The sequence below is a fragment of the Musca domestica genome, unplaced genomic scaffold (assembly GCF_030504385.1).
Source record: "Musca domestica strain aabys unplaced genomic scaffold, Musca_domestica.polishedcontigs.V.1.1 363, whole genome shotgun sequence".
NCBI lineage: Eukaryota > Metazoa > Arthropoda > Insecta > Diptera > Muscidae > Musca > Musca domestica.
This window is the reverse complement of record NW_026712319.1, coordinates 283,292-303,216: the sequence shown is the minus strand read 5'-3', so window position 1 is coordinate 303,216 and position 19,925 is coordinate 283,292. Positions and strand designations below refer to the sequence as shown.

The 19,925-nt window shown below is 30.2% G+C and overlaps 1 protein-coding gene and 1 long non-coding RNA gene across 3 annotated transcripts in view; one reads left to right on the top strand and one right to left on the bottom strand.

Annotated features, from left to right (window-relative positions):
* The window catches only part of LOC109613187 (uncharacterized), a 34,774-nt gene that overhangs the window by 7,527 nt on the left and 7,322 nt on the right, over positions 1–19,925 (bottom strand). The window lies entirely within an intron of this gene.
* On the top strand, positions 1,466–15,597 carry LOC101887347 (protein obstructor-E). Of its 2 annotated transcripts, none has more exons than XM_059126074.1 (2): positions 1,466–1,689; positions 14,841–15,597. In XM_059126074.1, exons 1-2 carry the CDS (start codon positions 1,635–1,637, stop codon positions 15,491–15,493), a joined length of 708 nt encoding a protein of 235 aa, XP_058982057.1. In that variant the 5' UTR covers positions 1,466–1,634; the 3' UTR covers positions 15,494–15,597. The 2 variants fall into 2 exon arrangements, with proteins under 2 accessions (XP_058982057.1, XP_058982056.1); XM_059126073.1 differs by lacking the exon at positions 14,841–15,597 and adding an exon at positions 11,301–12,176 and having other exon boundaries at positions 1,474–1,689.

The window sequence follows — 19,925 nt, the reverse complement described above, 5'->3', positions numbered from 1 at the left end:
TTCGGCATTTTTGATGATTTTAGCGACATTATTCACCGAAATTGTTTTAAATTCCGTATTCACAGTTCGTAACAAATAGTACAGCTCATGACAAAAAAATTCGTATCCAAGTCCATGTCTTCGTATAACCTCTTTGTAAAAGTACCTCCGGATATTCGGTATTTTGATGATTTTAACGAAATCATTCACCCGAATTGTTTCAAATTTCGTATGTAAAATTTGTAATGGGTAATACAGCCTATGCCTAAAAATTTCGTATGCAGGTCCATGTCTTCGTATAGCCCCCATAGAACGGTACCTCCCGATATTCGGTATTTTGATGATTTTAGCGACATCATTCACCGGAATTGTTTCAAATTTCGCGGCAGAAGTTTGTAACTGGTATTACAAGCTATGCCTGAAAATTTCGTGCGCAGGTCCATGTCTTCGTATAGCCCCCATAAATGGTACCTCCCGATATTTGGTATTTTGATGATTTTTGCGACATTATTCTTCGGATTTGTTTCAAATTTCGTATTCAAAGTTCGAAACGGATAGTACAGCCCATGACAAAAAATTTCGTGTGCAGGTCCATGTCTTCGTATAGCCCCCATATAAAGGTACCTCACGATATTTGGTATTTTGATGATTTTATCGACATCATGCGCCCGAATTGTTTCAAATTTCGCGTCCGAAGTTTGTTGCTGGTACTACAGTCTATGCCTAAAAATTTCGTATGTAGGCCACGTCTTCGTATAGCCCATATATAAAGGTCATCATTTAAGCGGTATATTTCGGAATTTGTTGAAATTCAAGTTCCCTCCAAATGGTGGAGGGCATTAAAAATTCGGCCCGGCGGAACTTAGCTGCTTTTTGTAGCTGAAAAGAAAAATCTCCAAATTAAATTATCTCCCCTGTGTAGATCACAAGAATTTTTATTTCCCAGAATTTTTAAAAATTTATTACCTGTCAGCAAAAAATTCCGGAATTCAATTTATTTAATACAAATGTCAACCTTCAGATTTTGTTAGAAACGAACTTCAAATTTGATAGTTTAACGCCTAAGAAAAATTGAATCCAAAAAAACAATAAATTATTAGCATCAATCATTAGCATAAATGCCAGTCAATGAGTGACACGGCTTTGGCTGATAAAACAAAAAAAAATAATTTTTATAAAAAAAAAAAAAAAAATATTTCCAGTTCGATAGTTTGAAACTGGAAGTGTGCTAGCTGTTCTACCCATCTCATAAATATTTTTTGGGTGCGAATTTTTTTTTTTGAAAAAATCGTGTTCATAATTTTTTATTTATTTAGTTGTAGTTGTTGTTGTTATATACACCAGCTTCTTAGGCACATGCGATTCACGTTGATCTTCTTCACCGAAAAAAATGTTGTTTAAGTTTAGATGAGCTTTTTTTTTTGCTGCCGTCTCCGTCCGTTTGCTGCTCATTTTAAGTCGCCCAACAATCCCACTTATAGCAGCCTTTGATTTTTCAACATCAGTCTATAGCCGAAGCTTGTATCGTTCAGTTCGCATTTGGAAAAGTTTAACTTTTCGCATAAAGGATTTTTGATTTTTATTCAAAAATCAAAGTTATTTATAAATAACTTTAAATTAAAAAAGAAAAAGAAAAAAAAACAAACTCGGAAAAAATGGCCAAAATTATTTTAAGTGCTGTTGTGTGTTTAGCCATGTTTGGCTCAATGGGTTAGTATTTATTTATTTATGAATTTTGCAACGAAAAAAAAGAAAATAAAAAACAAGATAAACTACAAATAAATTGCAAAAGTTTAAACAAAAAATATATGCAAACAACATTTAAATGTCAACTGGATTTGTGTTAATTGCAAAATAAAACAAAAGACTTAAGACACGAACACCTTATTTTACAAAATTTGTTCAATTCAACGTTGGACTTTGTTGGTTAAAAAGTGTTCAAAAATATGTTTTAATATTTTTTGAATCAGCGTTTATATTTGAAAATTAAGAAACAAATAATAGGAAAAAGACGATAATAAAAAAGTCCTTAAAGGACATGCACTTATTGTTCAATTGTATAAAAATTATTATGCACTTCCAATATTACTTGTCTTTAATGGTGGTGTTTAAAATACAGACATAAGCTTAAAAATCAAAATTTTAAAAAAATGTGGAATGAGAACAGCATGGCATCATACGCCTGATATCAGAGGATTTACGCAACATGACTGATATTTCGCTCCACGGTCATATACTTTTTTCCACAAAAAAAAAAAAAAAGCAATCGAAATGAAAACTTGTTGGAAACTTTTTCGTCAAAGAAAATATTTTGTTTTTATTTTTTAAATTTATTTTCCGCCTCGAAAAAAAATATTCATTCAATATAACTGTGAAATCATTTTTCCGAATTGTTGAAAAAAGTTTTTCCAAACTTCTCAGGAATCTACATTGATATACCAGGACTAATTTTAAAAGCTGAAACAATTCTAGAAGAATTCTGAAAGACTCTATAAACATTCACTAAAAAGAGGACTTTAGATAAAATTTTTAAACAAAGCTTAAAGCTATCTTAGATAAATAGCTGGATATAAACTTTTGGAAAATCCGCCATCACAGCTTTCAAGGACTTCAAAATACTGTTTTGCCGCTTTAAGACATCCATAAGAATTATGCACGTTTAGGGCTACAAAAAATTATTTGAAAAATCCACGTCAAGGACTTCAACAATTGTTTGAAAAGCCCACGTCAAGGACTTCAAAAATTGTTTAAAAAATCCACATTTAGGAATTCAAAAATAGTTTGAAAAGCCCACGTTTAGGGGTCTGAAAAAATCTTAACAAAATCCACGTTAAGGGCTCTAAATTTTTTTTAAACCCATGATTAGTGCTTTAAAAATACTTTAACAAAGATTAAATAAATTCTTTATTTTTTTTTTTAATCTATAGAAAAGAAATTTAAAGCATTGAATTTTTTTTTCATATCCTTCGTCTAGAGCTTTGAAAAAAAATCTATTTTAAAACATGTTTAGGGCTTTTAAAAATCTTCAAATAAATCCTAAAACAATCTCTAAAAAATCCACATTGAGAGATTCAAAATTACTTAAAAACCCACTTTGAGGGCTTATTTTTTTTTAAAGTCTTTAAATGATATTTAAATATGTCTTTAAAAAATCATCAACAAATTTGCGTTTAGGCGTTTAAAAGATTCTATAAAAATCCACGTTTGGGGTTCGAAAAGATTATTAAAAATGCAGAAATCTTTAAATCATTTTTTTTATCAAAGATTCTTTAATTTATAGATTAAATGTCACATTCAGGACCTTTTTAAAAATTCCATTCCTGGGCTTCAAAAACATTGTTAAAAAAATCTTGAAAAATTCGTTAAATAATTTTCGAAAAATTCTTAAAAAATCCACAATCAGGACTTCAAGTAATTCCTTAAAAAATCCATGCAAAGAGCTTCATAAAGATCTTTAAAAAATATTGCTAAAAAATTTTCAAAAATCTTCGAAAAGCTTTTTAAAAAATTCACATTAAGGATTTCAAAACGTTCTTTATAAAAAAACTATAAAAAGAGGTTCGAAAATACCATTAAATATTAAAAAAAATTTAATCAATATTAGAGCTTCAAGAATTTCTTATAAAAATTCACGTTTAGGGCCTTAAGAAGTCCTTAATAATTAAAGCTTAGGATTTCAAAAAAAAAAAAAAAAAAAAAAAAAAAACCTAAAAAAACCTTCAAAAAAATTATAAAAAATACATTAAAATTATCCTCAATTAGCACATCAACGAATTATTTAAAAAAAATCCTGCTTCATTTTTTTTAATCCATGATAAGAGCTTCAAGAACTTCTTAAAAGTGCACGTTTAGGCTTTGAGAAATTCTTTTAAAAATCTTCAAAAAATTCTTTTAAAAAATTCACATTCAAGGCTTCGAAAAAGTCTTTAAAAATAAATTTTTGGGGCCTTAAAAAATCTTAAAAACCCTTTCTTGCAAAGGCTCTAAAAAAATTTTTAAACATCACTAAAAAGTTTCCAGATTAAGGGCTTTAAAAATCTTCAACGATTTTTTTTAAAAAATTTACAATAACTTTTTTTAAATCTTCAAAAAATATTTAAAAATTCTTAATTTTTTTTTTTAAATCATAAAAATGTTCTTAAAAATCTAAATTCTAATTCTAAATTCTAAAAATTCTTTAAAACTCGCCGTCCAGGCCATATAGAAACAGTTTAAAAACTATATGTGTGTTTTCTAAAAGTATTTCAAGGTCCACTCACAAACCTGATTTTTTTTAAATATTTATAAGGACTATCGGAAAATGTAGATATTTTAAAAATATTTTTTAAAACCCTCCTATAAACGTGGATTTTTTAAACAAATGTTTTTATATATGTATGTACCCGGACTATTTAAAAAATATTTTTTAGGGACCACCTATAAACGTGAATATTTTTAAAATATTTTTTTAAAGGTGAATATATAATTTATAAAAAAAATGAAGAACCTTACCGATGGTATATTTAAAAATGGATAATTTAAAATTTTTTTTTCAAAATTACCTATTTCCGAGGAATAAAATATTATTTTAAAGTATAAAATATTATTTAATGTATATTTTTTTAACTTGTTTAAGAATTACCGATAAATGTGGATTTTTTTAAAAATATTTTTTTAAATATTTAGATTTTTTAAAATTATTTTTTTAGAACCACCGGTAAATATTCGCATTTTTAAAATATTTTTTAAAGACCAGCTTTGGGATCAGATTTTTTTTAATACAATTTCAAGAACCAATGGATTTTTAAAAAATATTTTTAAGGCTCATTTATAAATAATAAATGTGGATTGTAATAAATGTGGATTTTTTAAAAATATTAAATATTTTTTTTTAGAAAATTGGATACAGATTTTTAATATTTAAAAAATTAAAACAAAAATTTTTACATTTACATACGTCTGGCATTAATTAAAAAACCAGTTTGCAAATCTACGTCAATGGTCTGGTTTTCGTTTCTATATCAAGTAGATCATAGGGCGGATATATTTCACTTCTAATTCTGTAAATATAACTCATCATCATATTTGCATTAAAAAAAAATCAGGTTTTATAATTAATTTAAAAATCTTAACGAAAATCTTAAATTTTATGGTTAATGCTGTCATGGTTAGTTTCGTTGAAATGGAATATTTTATGATCATCAGACCATCAGGCATGTTGTCAGGCGTGACATTTAAAGATGATTTCTAGAAATCAGAGATGTTGGGGGTTTTTTTTGCCAAAAAAAAAAAAATAAATAAAAACCGGCTTAAAACATATCGGAAATACACAGAATTCTCCCTGGGCAACAAAATTCAATAGCCACCAACTAAGCAAAAAGGTCTCCGTATGTAGATGATTCCTAAAAAACGAAACAAAACAAAACAAGAAATCCACACCTCAAACCTGCTCATCCACAATGTGTCAATAAATTATGCAATAAACAAAAGAAGAATAAACAATAACAGCCGCAACAACAACAACAATACCAAAAACAATGTCAATTTAACATTTAAACTAAAAAAAAATACGATTTATGCCAACACATCCACACAAGGCACACAGACACCGACGATGATGATGATACGTTGTGACCTTGAATTTTAAATGCGAAATCAATGTGAAGACAACACACAATAACAACAGCATCCATGATAACTACAACAATAATAACAATAGTCAGCTAAAAAAGTTTATTTCAATATTTATTGTCAATTTGGTAGACTTTATTGGAAATTGATGCCAGCTAATCCAAAAGAAAAAAATCTAATCAGGTTTGTTGCTTAAGTCTTTCGTTTTCACAATTAGAACAAAATGATGGTGGAAATTAAAAAAAAAATAATTAAATTTTCCGCAAAATTTCAGAATTTTAAGGAAATGTCGTAAAAATTAAAAAAAAAAAATTAAAATTTAAAAACAAATTGTAAAATTTCAGATTTTTAAGAAATGTCGTTAAAATTAAAAACAGATAATTCGACAATTTAAAAAAAATCAAAAAAACAATTTTTTAAATTTTCAGATTTTTAAGAAATTAAAAAAGAAAAATCCACATCAAGAAAAAATAAATTTCTGGAAAATTTCAGAATTTTAAGGAAATGTAAAAATTAAAAAAAAATAAAATTTAAAAACAAATTGTAAAATTTCAGATTTTTAAGAAATGTCGTTAAAATTAAAAACAGATAATTCGACAATTTAAAAAAAAATCAAAAAAAAATATTTTTAAATTTTCAGATTTTTAAGAAACTAAAAAAAAGAGATATTTGAAAATTTAAAAAAAAAAGTTAAATAGTATCAGTCGGTTTTGCCGACAGATTTATACACCCGTGATGATTATTCTAACTGTTAACCCTATACGTGGGAGGTTCCAAAACAGTTGGGTAATATTGTCCTAAGTCTAATATAAATATTACAACGTGACATGTTTGGACTATATCGTCTACTTCCTATACTTTATATGATTTATCTCCAAAACTTTGATACAAAATTCAAAATTATAACTCTTGAACATTTAAAAAAAATCCCCGATTATAGCTATTCCAAAATTTACAAAAGAGTCCTCATACTCGAAATATTTTCAACGTTTATAGCTCTCCAAAATGTCGTAAAAAATCTTCAAAAACTTTTTTTAAAAATTCAATTTTATAGTTTTTTGAAAAATGCGAAAAAAAAACAAATAAAAAAGCAGTAAGTTCGGCCGGGCCGAATCTTGAAAACCCGCCATAATTTAGAACGAATTTCAAATTTTTCAAAAAAAAAAAAAAACAAAAATGCGTTAAAAATTCTGTTAAAGTCTTAAAAATCTTAACAATACCGAATATAGTCGTTATATTCGGTCTTCTATACGACGATGTGGACCTGCATAAGCAACATTCATCATAAGGCATTAGAATATTCAAATACGAAACTTGAAAAAAAAATCCGGTGAATAATGTAGCTAAAATCATAAAAATGCCGAATAGCCCTGGACCTGCAAACAGGCTGTAGTACCTATTAGGAACTTCAAATACGAAATTTGAAACAACTCCGGTGAATAATTTCCTTAAAATCATCAAAATATCGAATATCGGGAGGTACCGTTATATAGGGGATATACGAAGGCGTGGGCCTACGTGTGAAATTTTTAGGCATAGACTCTAGATTCCATTACGAACTCTAAATTCGTAATTTTGAAAAAAAACACCGGTGAATAATGTCCCTAAAATCATCAAAATATAGAATATCTGGAGGTACCGTTATATAGGGGCTGCACAAAGACGTGGACCTGCATACGAAAATTTTCAGGTATTAGCTGTAGTACCCATAACCAACTTCAAATACGAATTTTGAAACAATTCGGGTGAATGATGTCGCTAAAATCATCAAAATACCGAATAAAGGGAGGTACTGTTATATGGGGGCTATGCGATATTGTGGATCTATATAAACAATTCTCTTCCAGGAGCTAAAGTACTCAGAAGGAACTTCTAGTATGGATTTTTAGACAATTCCATTGAAAAATGTGGCTAAAACCACCAAAATACGGAATATCGGGAGGTACCGACATTTGGGCCTATACGATATTGTGGACAATACTCTTCCAGGGGGTAAAGTACTCAGAAGGAACTCATTTTGTGGATTTTCAGACAATTTCATTTAAAATTTGTCTAGAATCATAAAATACCGAATTAGGGGGGAGAGGGTACCGTTATATGGGGGCTATACGATATCCTGTACTGATGTAGCCCATTAACCAAGACAAAATAGCCCTGCCTTCAGACAAAAGACTGATCTGAGCAAAATGTTAGCTTCCTATCTTTATTCGTTTTGACGCTAGCGTGATTACAACATACGGACGGATGGAGGGACGGATAGGGCTAAATCGTCTTAGAATTTTTCGCTGATCAAGAATATATATACCTTGTTATGTCTGAAATTATTATTTCGATGAGTTACAAACGGAATGATGAACTTAATATACCCTCCATACTATGTGTGGCGGAGGGTATAGAAATTCCCCATTATTAAATTAGATTAAATATCCAATTTATGGCTCTTTTTTCTTTAGTTGAAAGAAATAGTTTTTTGAAATCGATAGTATAACTCTTCAAATTCTCTCGATTTTCTCTAAGAAAAATATTCTCAAAATTTTCAAAAATAAAGTTCTGGATTTTCCTCAAACAACATTCTAAAATCAAGTCATTTATTGAGAAAAAAAAAAATGCATAAAATAAACATATACCCCATAGCAGCTTTCAAACCCTTGAATGATTTTTTAAATGCGAAAAAACAAAAACAACAGCAAAAACAAACCCCTTTTCAAAACCGGCTCAATTACAATGTGATGAAATGTGAGAAATGTGTAGTGCGCTTGGCATTTGGAAAACCACAAACAATTATAAACAAAAAAAACGAGTAAATAATTAATGACAACAATTAACTAGGGATTGATGCACTGAGTGTTAAATGCTCTAAACCAAAAAACAAAAACAACAACAAACAATGTCGATAAATAACCTTAAAGTTTTATTTACATAAATGGCAAATGACACCCACCCCACCCAATTTATTTTCGAAAAAATGAAAAATAAAAAAATTGTAATAAATGATGTATTAAAATATATGTTTTTTTTATTTAACTGACAATTCTCAAAAATCTGAACTTTTGCAAAAAAAATATTTTTTTTTGTTTAATTTTAAAATCATTTTTTTTTTTTAATTTTAACGACATTTCTTAAAAATATTAAAATTTGCACAAAAAATTTGTTTATTTTTTTTTTTAAATCTAATATTCTTTTTTTAATTTTTAAATTTTCCAAACATTTTATTTTATTTTTTTTTTTAATTTTAAAATTCTTTTTTTTTAATTTTACGACATTTCTTAAAAATCATAAACTTTGCAAATAATTTATTTTTTATATTACCTAGTTTTTAGTTTTAAAATTTTCTTTTTTAATTTTATCGACATTTTCTAAAAATCTGAAATTTTGTAAATTTTTTTTTTTAATTATAAAATCCCCTTTTTTAATTTTAACCAGGGCACTCTTGCCATGCATTACAGAGTGTACCGCCATAGTTACAATTCATAGAATTCATCGGAGAGGAAATTGTGGTCATGGGGCCTCCATTGGGAGGAGAACTTTCAGAGGTATTCTGTGCGGTGAAGAATACCAAAGAATTGAAATGGGAAGCCTTTCCTCTAAATAGCTTTCAAATAATCAACTATAAATAAATCAATGTTTGGTCTGATGGCTTATCTTATTGAAATGGCGCCCAACGTGAGTGAATATACTTCGCCATTTTTCCAAGAGGTAATTATACCCTCAGCTATATGACTGAAGGTCCTTAGTCGAAATAAGACCCTAGGTCTCTTTGGACCACATCCGAAACTTGGTGCATCGTAATATTATTATCAAACTTAGATTGCGTTCAGAGATGGGCAAAATCGGTCCACTCCTCCTGGTACCTCCCCCACAAAAGGTCGACATTTTCAAAGAAAATATTTTTCCGCACTGAACGAGAAAGGATAATCCGATTTTGCTCCAACTCTGAGAATCTTAATATTTGCATCGGTGCTAGGTCAGGTGCGGTCCACTCAATCAAGTACCTTCCTCACAAAGGGTCAAAATGTTGAATAATTATAACTCTTATAAAATGTGATTTAAGTGTCCGATTGTCTTCAAATTTCACACATCCCAATAATTTTAATTACCCAAGGTTTGGTGCCAAGGTGGCCGAAACTTGGTGCATCGTAATATTATTATCAAACTTAGATCGCGTTCAGAGATGGGCAAAATCGGTCCACACCTTCTGGTACCTCTCCCAAAAAAAATCGAAATTTTCAAAAAAAAAAAAAAAAAATTCTGCACAGAAAGAGAAGCAATAATCCAATTTTGGTCCAACTTTGCAAATCCTGATATTTACATCAGTTCTAGGTCAGATGCGAAAATGGACAATATCGGTCCACTCCATCAAGTACCTCCCCCACAACGGGTCAAAATTTAGAATAATTATAACTCTTATAAAATGTGAAAAAAGGCTCTGATTGTCTTCAAATGACACACATCACAATATTTTCATTAACCCAAGGTCTGGTGTAAAAATGGTATATATCGGTCCACTATTCTGGTACCTCCGCCACAATAGCTCAACATTTTGAATATCTATAAAGCTCATATGACGCGAAATTAACATCCGGTTCCATTCAGACTTGGTACATCTTAATATTTCGATCAACACAAGATCTGCTATGAAGATGGTAGAGATCGGACCATTCCTTCTGGTATCTCTCCCACAAAGGGTCAAAGTTTTAAATAACCAAAACGATTATAAAATCCGAAATACGCATCCGGTTCTCTTCATATGCCACACAGCCCATTATTTTAATTTATACAAGATTTGATTTGGAGATGGAATATATCGGTCCACATCCTCTGGTACCTACCCCAAAAAGGGTCAAAATTTTAAATAGCGATAGCTAAAAAGCACATAAAACCCGAAATTAACATCCGATTCCATTCAGACAAGGTCTTATTATTTCATCTTATTATTTCATCCACACAAGATCTGCTATAAAGATGGTAGAGATTGGACCATTCCTTTCGGTACCTCCCCCACAAAGGGTAAAAATTTTGAATATCCATTAAGCTCAAAGAAAGCGAAATAGGCATCCAACTCTCTTCAAATTTCAGACACAACACAACAAGATCTGTATGAAGATGATATATATCCGCGAGCCCCTTGTGGTACCTCACCCACCAAGCGTCACCATTTTCAATACTTTTATCTGTCATAACTTGCGAAACAAGTCAGCGATTTTTTTTTTAAAAATATCTGATATCTCATAGAAAGCCAATATAGTACAAATCTGGCACGTCGCAATATTTATATTATATATATTTAGCTCCGATACGAAATCGATAATATTGGTCCATTCCATCGGAACCTACTCCATAAAGGGTGAACAATTTGAATAATCATAACAGAAGTTAAAATATATTTAAATAATCGAAAATGGGCTGAGGGTATAAGAACCTGAAAAAATATTTTTCAAAAATCTCACATCTATAACCGCGATAGCCTTAAAAAGTTTTGTTACAAAAAATCCGTGCATAGTTTTCCTCTGAAATGATAAAAAGATTAAAAAATTTTCCAATTTGAATTTTTTCATACATTTGTTAAAAGTGATTTCCGAATTTCGAAAAAAAGAGAAATAAAATTGTGATTCCTAAATTAGACTCAATAACCTTCTAGTAGGTAAGCCGTTGAAAATGAAGTTTATTAATTGGAATTTTTTTTATTCTCCTTTTGTTGGATATATTTACAGCCCTGGCTGCTGGTTCCTGTCCCCAGGCTAATGGCACCTATCCCGTGTCTGGATCCTGTGATGCCTATATTGAGTGTAAAAATGGTGTGGCCGAAGAGAAATTGTGTCCCGATGGTCTATTGTTTAATGAAAAATCCACCGGCTATCCCTGTGGCTATCCCATCGATGTGGAGTGTGATCAACCCCAGGCTAGGACCCAACCGCCACAGGCCACCGAAGATTGTCCACGCCAATTTGGCTACTATCGCATGGGTGATTCAAAGAATTGTGGTCAATTTAAGAACTGTGCTTCGGGACGTGGTTACATTTTCGATTGTCCCGATGGTTTGGCTTGGAATCCTGCCACCTATAGATGTGACTGGCCCGATGTAGTTGAAGACTGTGATGCTGAGGCTTTCTTGGGTTTCAAGTGTCCCCCCTTGCCGGCCAGATCTCCCCTGCTGGGTGAACCCGAGGAGGAATACACCTTCTATCCATCGCCCAACAATTGCCAACAATATTTCCTGTGCATCGAAGGACGTCCCAGACGTATCTCCTGTGGTGAAGACCAGGCCTTCAATGAAGAGCTGAAACAGTGTGATGATATTGAAAATGTACCCAGCTGCAGTCCTGAAATCAAGCAGAGAGGAATTGAAATTAAGAATGCCCGTTTGTCAGCCGCTGCTGCCAGAAAGGCCGGCCATAAATAAAGACCACAATGAGGAGGCGATTGTTAAGTTTTTTTAATTTTGCCTATTTCCGATAGAATTTTTTTCTAGTCCATAGTTGAAATAACGAATATTTTTTTCTTACACAAATATATATATGTTTTTTATAAATGTTAATTGGTTATTGTACCGATACAAGACGAATTCTAATAAACTAATTTGACCATAACGAGTTTGTGTCTTATGTCATTTGTTTTTATTTAAAGCAATGCCTTTAATAGATCAAGAGGTATGTTAAAAAACTATTTTAAATATGTTTAATTTTTCTTTAAATATATATATTTTTAACGTTTCTAAAAAATTAAGTTTTTTTTTTAAAAAAATTAAAATCCATTTTTTTTTTTTCGAAAAATTTTACTATTTTTAATTTATAAATGTAAAAAAAATGAAGAAACTCTTTTTTAAAAAATCACATTTTTTCTAAAAATAATAAATAAATATTAATAATAAAAATCTAAGATTTTATATAAAACAATCAACATTTTGGAAAAAAAATTTCGATTTTTTCAACATATTTCAAAATTTTTAAATAATAAATTTCAAAAAAAAAAAGAAAAATTCACAATTTTTGGAAATCCATTTTTTAAAAATGTACTGTTTTTCAAAAATAAAATACTATTTTTCAAAAATAAAATCTACGATTATAAGTTTTTTATAGAAATATATATTTTTTCGTATTTGTAAAATATTAAGATTTTTTTGAAGAAACAACATAATGAAAAAATAATTTTTCAATAATTTCAAAAAAATTTTTCAATTTATAAATTATAAAAACATAATTTTTGGAAAACTATTTTAAAGTAAATCACTTTTTGCTTTAAAGTAAAATCTACAATTTTTTAGAAAGAATTAACATTTTGGAAAAAAAGAATTTTTCAATTTTTTAAAACTACACAATTTTTAATTTGTAAATTTAAAAAAAAAAAACAACTTTTGGAAAACTTTTTTTTTATAAAAATTCACATTTTTTCATAAATAAAATACTAAAAATTTACGATTACATTTTTTTTTTAAAAATATACATTTTTTTATTTCTAAAAAATTTTAAATTTTACAATTTTTAATTGATAAAATTTAAAAAAAACACCATTTTCGGATTCAAAAATAAAATACTAAAAATCTACGATTATAATTTTTTTTATAAAAATATGCATATTTTTATATTTCTAAAAAATTAACAATTTTAAATAATAAAATTAAAAACACACAATTTTTGGTTTTTTTTTCAATGCACATTTTTTCAAAAATAAAACATAAAAAGTCTACATAAAAGTTATACAAAACAGCATTTAAAAAAAAATAATTTTTCGATTTTTTCAAAAAAGTTCGCAATTTTTTAAAACAATTTTAATTTATAAATTAAAAAAAAAAATAAAAAAAACACATCCACAACTCTTGGAATTTTTTTTTAATTTTTTTCAAAAACAAAATATTAAAAATCTATTATTTTTTATAAAAGAATCAACATTTTTGAAACAAGAATTATTTTTTCTATGTTTTCAAAAAAAGTTCACAATAGTTTAAAACATCACAATGTTTAATTAAAAAATTTCAAAAAAATTTTTTTTTTGAAAACTAAAAACAAAATTCTCTTTTTCCAAAAACATATACAGGATGTGATAAAAAACTACAACAAAGTCAAACGCCATAATTTTTACATTTTTTTAAATTTTATTGAATAAAAGCAAGAAATGTCGGATAAAGCATCAAATTTTAGAATAAGTTTAGATTGGTTCCAATTGGTCACCTTTGGCAAGAATTATGGCCTTCAAACGGCCAATGAAACAATCACACGCTACCCGATTGTTGCTCTGCGGTATTTTGGCCCATTCCCGGCCAGAGCTTGCTTGAGGTGATCGACACTTGGGAATTTTTTAGTGCCAACCTTACTGTCCAAAATACTCCAGACACAATAGTCCAACGGATTGATATCCGGAGATTTAGGCGGCCATTGTGCGCTGGAAATGAAGCAAGGAACCTAATTTTGTAACCATTCTTGGGTCTCGCAAAAATGTTTGCGTGCCCAAGGCTTAATACACCCTCCAGAATATTTTCGCGATAATATTTGGTATTTATTCTGAGGCTACGGTCGATTAATTCGAACGGAGAGCGACCATCGGCTGTTATGGTGGCCCACGCCATCACCATGGCCGACGCTTGAGTTCTGTTCTGGTTGTGCACATTTTCAACTGACCTCTTTGACAAGTAAACTTGATCATCATTCATTTTGTTTGTTCACAAACTTCTGGGCAACGATAACATAATATAATGAGCTGTCACTGGAATAATTTTAACAACTGTCGGACGAGTGGCTTAGAAATGACAGCAGTCTGAAGATGGTTGCAGTTTTTTCATCTCACCCTGTATACCCTCTCTAGACATATAGCTGAGGGTATGACAAGCACACAATTTTTGAAAAACTATTTTTTTTTTAAATTCCATCTTTTATTTTCAAAACTAAAATATTTTTAAACAAAATTTAAAATAAACATAAAATAAATAAAACTTTAGTATTTAAAATACCAAAATTGAAAAAAATTAAAAAAATAAAATTTTTAAATCTATGTTAAAAAAATGCAATTAAAATTCGACAATAGTTTTAAAAAAAAAAATAAATAAATAAATAATAATTACTATTATTACAGCATAAAAAGTTTGTATCTTAAGTCTTTTGTTTCCTCCCCCTTTCAGAAAATCCAAGCATTAACGATTTGTGTTTTAAATCTTTTGTTTTAAAAATAAAGTTTGTGTCTTAAGTCTTTTGTTTTTAACTAGACATCATTAAATCTCATTTTTACTCAAATTTATTTCCTTTTTTTCGAAATTCTTCCAGCTTTTGCCGACTCCCAATGTCCCGAACCCAAAGGTCGTTTCCCTCATCCGGAACAATGTGATGCTTACTACGAATGTGTGGACGGTGTTGCCGAGGAAAAACTTTGCCCCGATGGTTTGGTGTTTAATCCACGTGCCAAGGCGGCAGGTGAATGTACCTATTCTCCCTTCTCCACGTGCAAGGAACGTACCCGTCTGCAACCGGCCAATGGCACTGAACAATGTCCCCGTCAATTTGGTTTCTATCCCCTGGGTGATCCCACCAAGTGTGGTGTCTATCACAATTGTGCCCATGGTGAGGCCACACTTACCAAGTGCCCAGAAGGTTTGGCCTTCAATGTCGACAGCTATCAATGCGATTGGCCCGATCTAGTTAAGGACTGTAATGCTGAGGCCTTTTTGGGTTTCACCTGTCCCCCACCCGAGGAGGATGATGCCAATGTCAAGGTGGATGTAACCCCTGAGGGAGAATTGCGCTACTATCCCCATCCCAACACGTGCAAGAAATATTTCGTCTGTGTCAATGGTCATCCTCGTTTGTATAACTGCGGTCGCTATTTGGCCTTCAATCCAGAGACAAAGTTGTGCGACTTCTATCGTAACATTCCCGATTGTTATGCCCGCTTGAAGGACAAGAAGGAGAGGAGAGCTTAAGTCGATGCTAGTCATTTGAAGAGCGTTTTTGTGCGATGTTGTCAAAATGGGAATTTGTAGGAATTTTGACTTTGGCAATTTGGCGTCTTTTCTGTTATAAACAATTTTGTATGTTAATAAATATTTTAGATATTTTAATAAAGAAAAAAAAAATAATTAAATAAAATATACCAGAACATAAAACCTAAATATAATTTTCCTAAAAAATGATTAAAAGTACTAAGGATATTTATTTTTTTAAATCCAGGATTATTGTTTTGGTAGGGTTTAAAAAATATTTAAAAAAAATAAGACTTAGGTGCAATTTTTTGATTTTTTCCAAATGCAGGATTATCCACATTAATGGCTACAAAGATGTTAATGCAGGATTATTGTTTTGGAATCGTTTAAAAAATATTTTCAAAAAAAAAAAAAAATATTAAAAATGTTCCTAGAAGATTAGTTTAGGTTTCAGAATGCGCAGCTATTCTACAATCGGCATTTGCTTCCCTTGGAGACCATTTTCACCTGGGAGACCATTGTGTTCGCCTCAAGAATTAAGAAAGATACTAATTGAAAAAAATTAAAGCGAGTTTTGCTGGATGCCCGTCAACATAACGACTGCAGTAATTAGCTGTTCTTCGATACGCCTTTTTGTCTCTCGCCTCTATGGACTTGGCACTTTTGACGATCGGAGAATTCAGCAACACATCCATATTTCCAGTGGCGGTGCCGCTCTGTTCTCCTTCTGCCTCAAGCGCCTCTTTTCTAGAGAGCAAGGGCTTATCGGCCTTGGGCGATGCTGTAGAGATGACACCACCAGCAATTTTCAGTTCAGCAGACCCAAGTTCATATCGGGGCGACCCTCCTTTCCCAAGGGCGTATCTCAGTAATCAATAGGAATGATCAACGGATTTTGAAGGGACTGATGTCAACTATGGCATGAGGGGGTCCTCTTTATGTGGAGACCACCGGTGTTATTTAGGGGGACCTCAAACATCTCCTCGTGAGTCTAATGATCTTTGGATCTTTACCTAATATATCTACTGGGTTTCCACTATCCGCAACCTGTGGATGCGGTCTCCCAAAAAATAATCGGAATGCCCTAGATTGAGGTCCCACATGGCATGGCGACCGCACCCTGAAATGCCCAGGTATCGACGAAGCTCCGTATCCTGACTGCAAACCTAAAATACTGATAGTCACGAGGTCGCATAACACCCCAGCATAAGGGGTATCCTGCACAGAGCTTTGACTATTATTGGGGGCCTCCGAAACATCAACTCGTTAGACTAAGGATAATTGATACTCGGGTATTTAGGGCGAAACTGTCGGCGACTGCTAATTCAATTCGCAGCTACCCAGTAGATCTTCTGGACTTTCCATTACCCGCAACCTGTGTATGCGTCCGATAGCAATCACCTATGCTGCCCAAAGGCTAAACATTTATTAAAGTAAAGCATAAAATATGAGTTAAGAGCCACGGATGACCATTAAAAATTATCGGTATTAGCCGATGATGTAGTGGTGGCACCATCAGAGATTTTTAGGTCAGCAGACCCGGGGGGTTAACTCTTGACTAGAGATCCTCCTCTGCCATGGTGGTCTCCCAGAAATCAATAGGAATGCTCATCAGATTTTGAAGGAACTGAAGTCGGTCATGGCATAGCTTCCGTACCATGTAGGGACCAGCACAGAGGTTTAGCTTTTTTAGTGAAATCGAAACATTTCCCCGTCAGTGTAAGGATCATTGACACTCGGATATTTAGTACAAACTCTCCCCTGAGAACCGCTGACTGTCCTCTATATTTTTTTAAGTGGGCTTTCCCCTATCCGCAACCTGTGGACGCGTCTGATAGCAATGATATATGCTCCCCAAAGGCGAAAAATTTCCAAAAAAGTTGGAAGCATTTGAAGCATTAGAAGGGTCTGTTATATTTTTCAAAATAAATTATTTTTTAAAAGAAATGTTTATAAAAGCAAAGCATACTTTTAGGCTCTTTAAAATTTGTAAATATTAATAAAACGTGAACTTTGTATGGCCATTAACAATTCTTTAAAAAAAATCTTGAAAAGAATCAACGTATATTGCCCAGTTAATCCTTAGATGGTTCTTCAAAAATCCAAGCTGATAGTTTGGATTGTCCTTGAACAAAATTCTTCAAAAATCCATGTTGATACCATAGAAGATTCTTTAAAAAAATTAAGTTTATTCTTGGGAAGCTCATTGAAAAAATGTCTTTAAAAATCCACGTTAACTATTTTCAAGGATGGTCCTTGAAAAAAAAATCTTAAAAAAATCCGCATTAACTATTTTCGTTTAAAGAATTTTTTCAAGGACCATCCTACAATAGGACCTTGAAAAAATTCTTAAAAAAGATCCATGTTTAATTTAGGATTGTCCTTGAAAAAAATCTTTAAAAAATCCAAGTTTACTGTAGGGATGTCAATGAAAAACTTCTTTAAAAAAATTCACGTTTATTGTTATGAAGGTCCCTGAAAAAAATTCTTTTAAAAATCCTCGTTTATTGTTGGGATGGTCCTAGAAAAAAATTCTTTTAAAAATCCATGTTTATTGTTGGGATGGTCCTTGAAAAAAATTCTTTTAAAAATCCAGGTTTATTGTTGGGATGGTCCTTTAAAAAAATTCTTTTAAAAATCCTCGTTTATTGTTGGGATGGTCCTTGAAAAAAATTCTTTTAAAAATCCACGTTTATTGTTTGGATGGTCCTTTAAAAAATTCTTTTAAAAATCTAAGTTTATTGTTGGGATGGTCCTTGGAAAAAAATTCTTATAAAAACCCCCGTTTATTTTTGGGAAGGTCCTTGAAAAAATTCTTTTAAAAATCCAAGTTTATTGTTGGGATGGTCCTTGAAAAAAAAATTCTTATAAAAACCCCCGTTTATTGTTGGGATGGTCCTTGGAAAAAAATCTTTAAAAAATCCACGTTTATTGTTGGGATGGTCCTTGAAAACAATTTTTTAAAAAATACAGGTTTATTGTTGGGATGGTCCTTGCAAAAAATTCTTTCCAAAATCCACGATTATTGTTAGGATGGACCTTCAAAAAAATTTGTTTAAAATAATCAGGTTTGTTGTTATTTGGTCCTTGAAAAAAATTCTTTAAAAAATCCACGTTAATAGTTGGGATGGTCCTTGAAAAAAATTCTTTAAAAAATCCATGTTTATTGCTATGAAGGTCCTTGAAAAAAAATTCTTTAAAAAATCCATGTTTATTGCTATGAAGGTCCTTGAAAAAATTCTTTAAAAAATCTACGTTTATTGCTATGAAGGTCCTTGAAAAAAATTCTTTAAAAATCCACGTTTATTGCTATGAAGGTCCTTGAAAAAAATTCTTTAAAAAATCCTCATGTATTGGTATGAAGGTCCTTGAAAAAAATTCTTTAAAAAATCCACGTTTATTGTTAAGATGGTCCTTGAAAAAAAAATCTTTAAAAATCAACGTTTATTGTTAAGATGGTCCTTGAAAAAAATTCTTTAAAAATCAACGTTTATTGAAGCGATGGTCCTTGAAAAAAATTCTTTAAAAAATCCACGTTTATTGTTGGTATGGTCCTTGAACTTGAACTTACTTTACCTTTCTTTATTTTTTGATTAAAACACCATAACATATTTTTCGATATTTTTTATGTCATATGCATAATACGTTTTTCTTTATTTAGTTTATCAAGTTTTCCATTCGACAGGGGGTTTATCCGTTAAATCTGTTTATGTTTCGGTTTTTGTTGTTATAGAATAATAATGAATGTTATTTCATATATATATATCAATATTTTGTTTTTTTTTTTTTTTTTTTGTTTGGTTACTTTTTTACACAGTGTTCAAGGTTCAGAATCTAAAAAACATTTTTTAACAAAAAAAAAATAATTAAAAAATAATATTAAAATTTAACACAAAATACATAATGGCGAAATGTACTTTTTACAATGGTTTTTAATTCTTATAAAATATTTTTTAATCTATTAAATTAAATACTTAAGTTTTAAGCTCGAAATGTTGTGATTTTACTTAGAAAGAAAATTAAAAAAATATTTTTTAATTTTTTTTGTATAAAAAATTTAAAATATTTTTCAAATATTTTTTTTGTATTCTTTGTAATAATAATATTTTATGATTGTTTTTTATTTTATTTATTTTTTTTGTTTTGTTGTTGAAATATATATATTTGTTATCTCTTGTATAATAATATAATTGCTTACTTATTACATAAATATTTATAACTTAAAAATTAAAACATTTCTCTTTTGTTTTGTGTTTTTTTTTTTTTTTTTTTTGTTTCAATCATCTCTGTTTTCATTCCATTTCTTTTGGCTATAAAAATTAAAGAATTAAATAATTATACATTTTTTTGGTTTAAATGTAATTTTTTCTTCTCTTTAAAGGACTTCGAGGGTCCTGTCTTTGTTGCTGCTGCTGTTTTGTTTAAAAAAGTT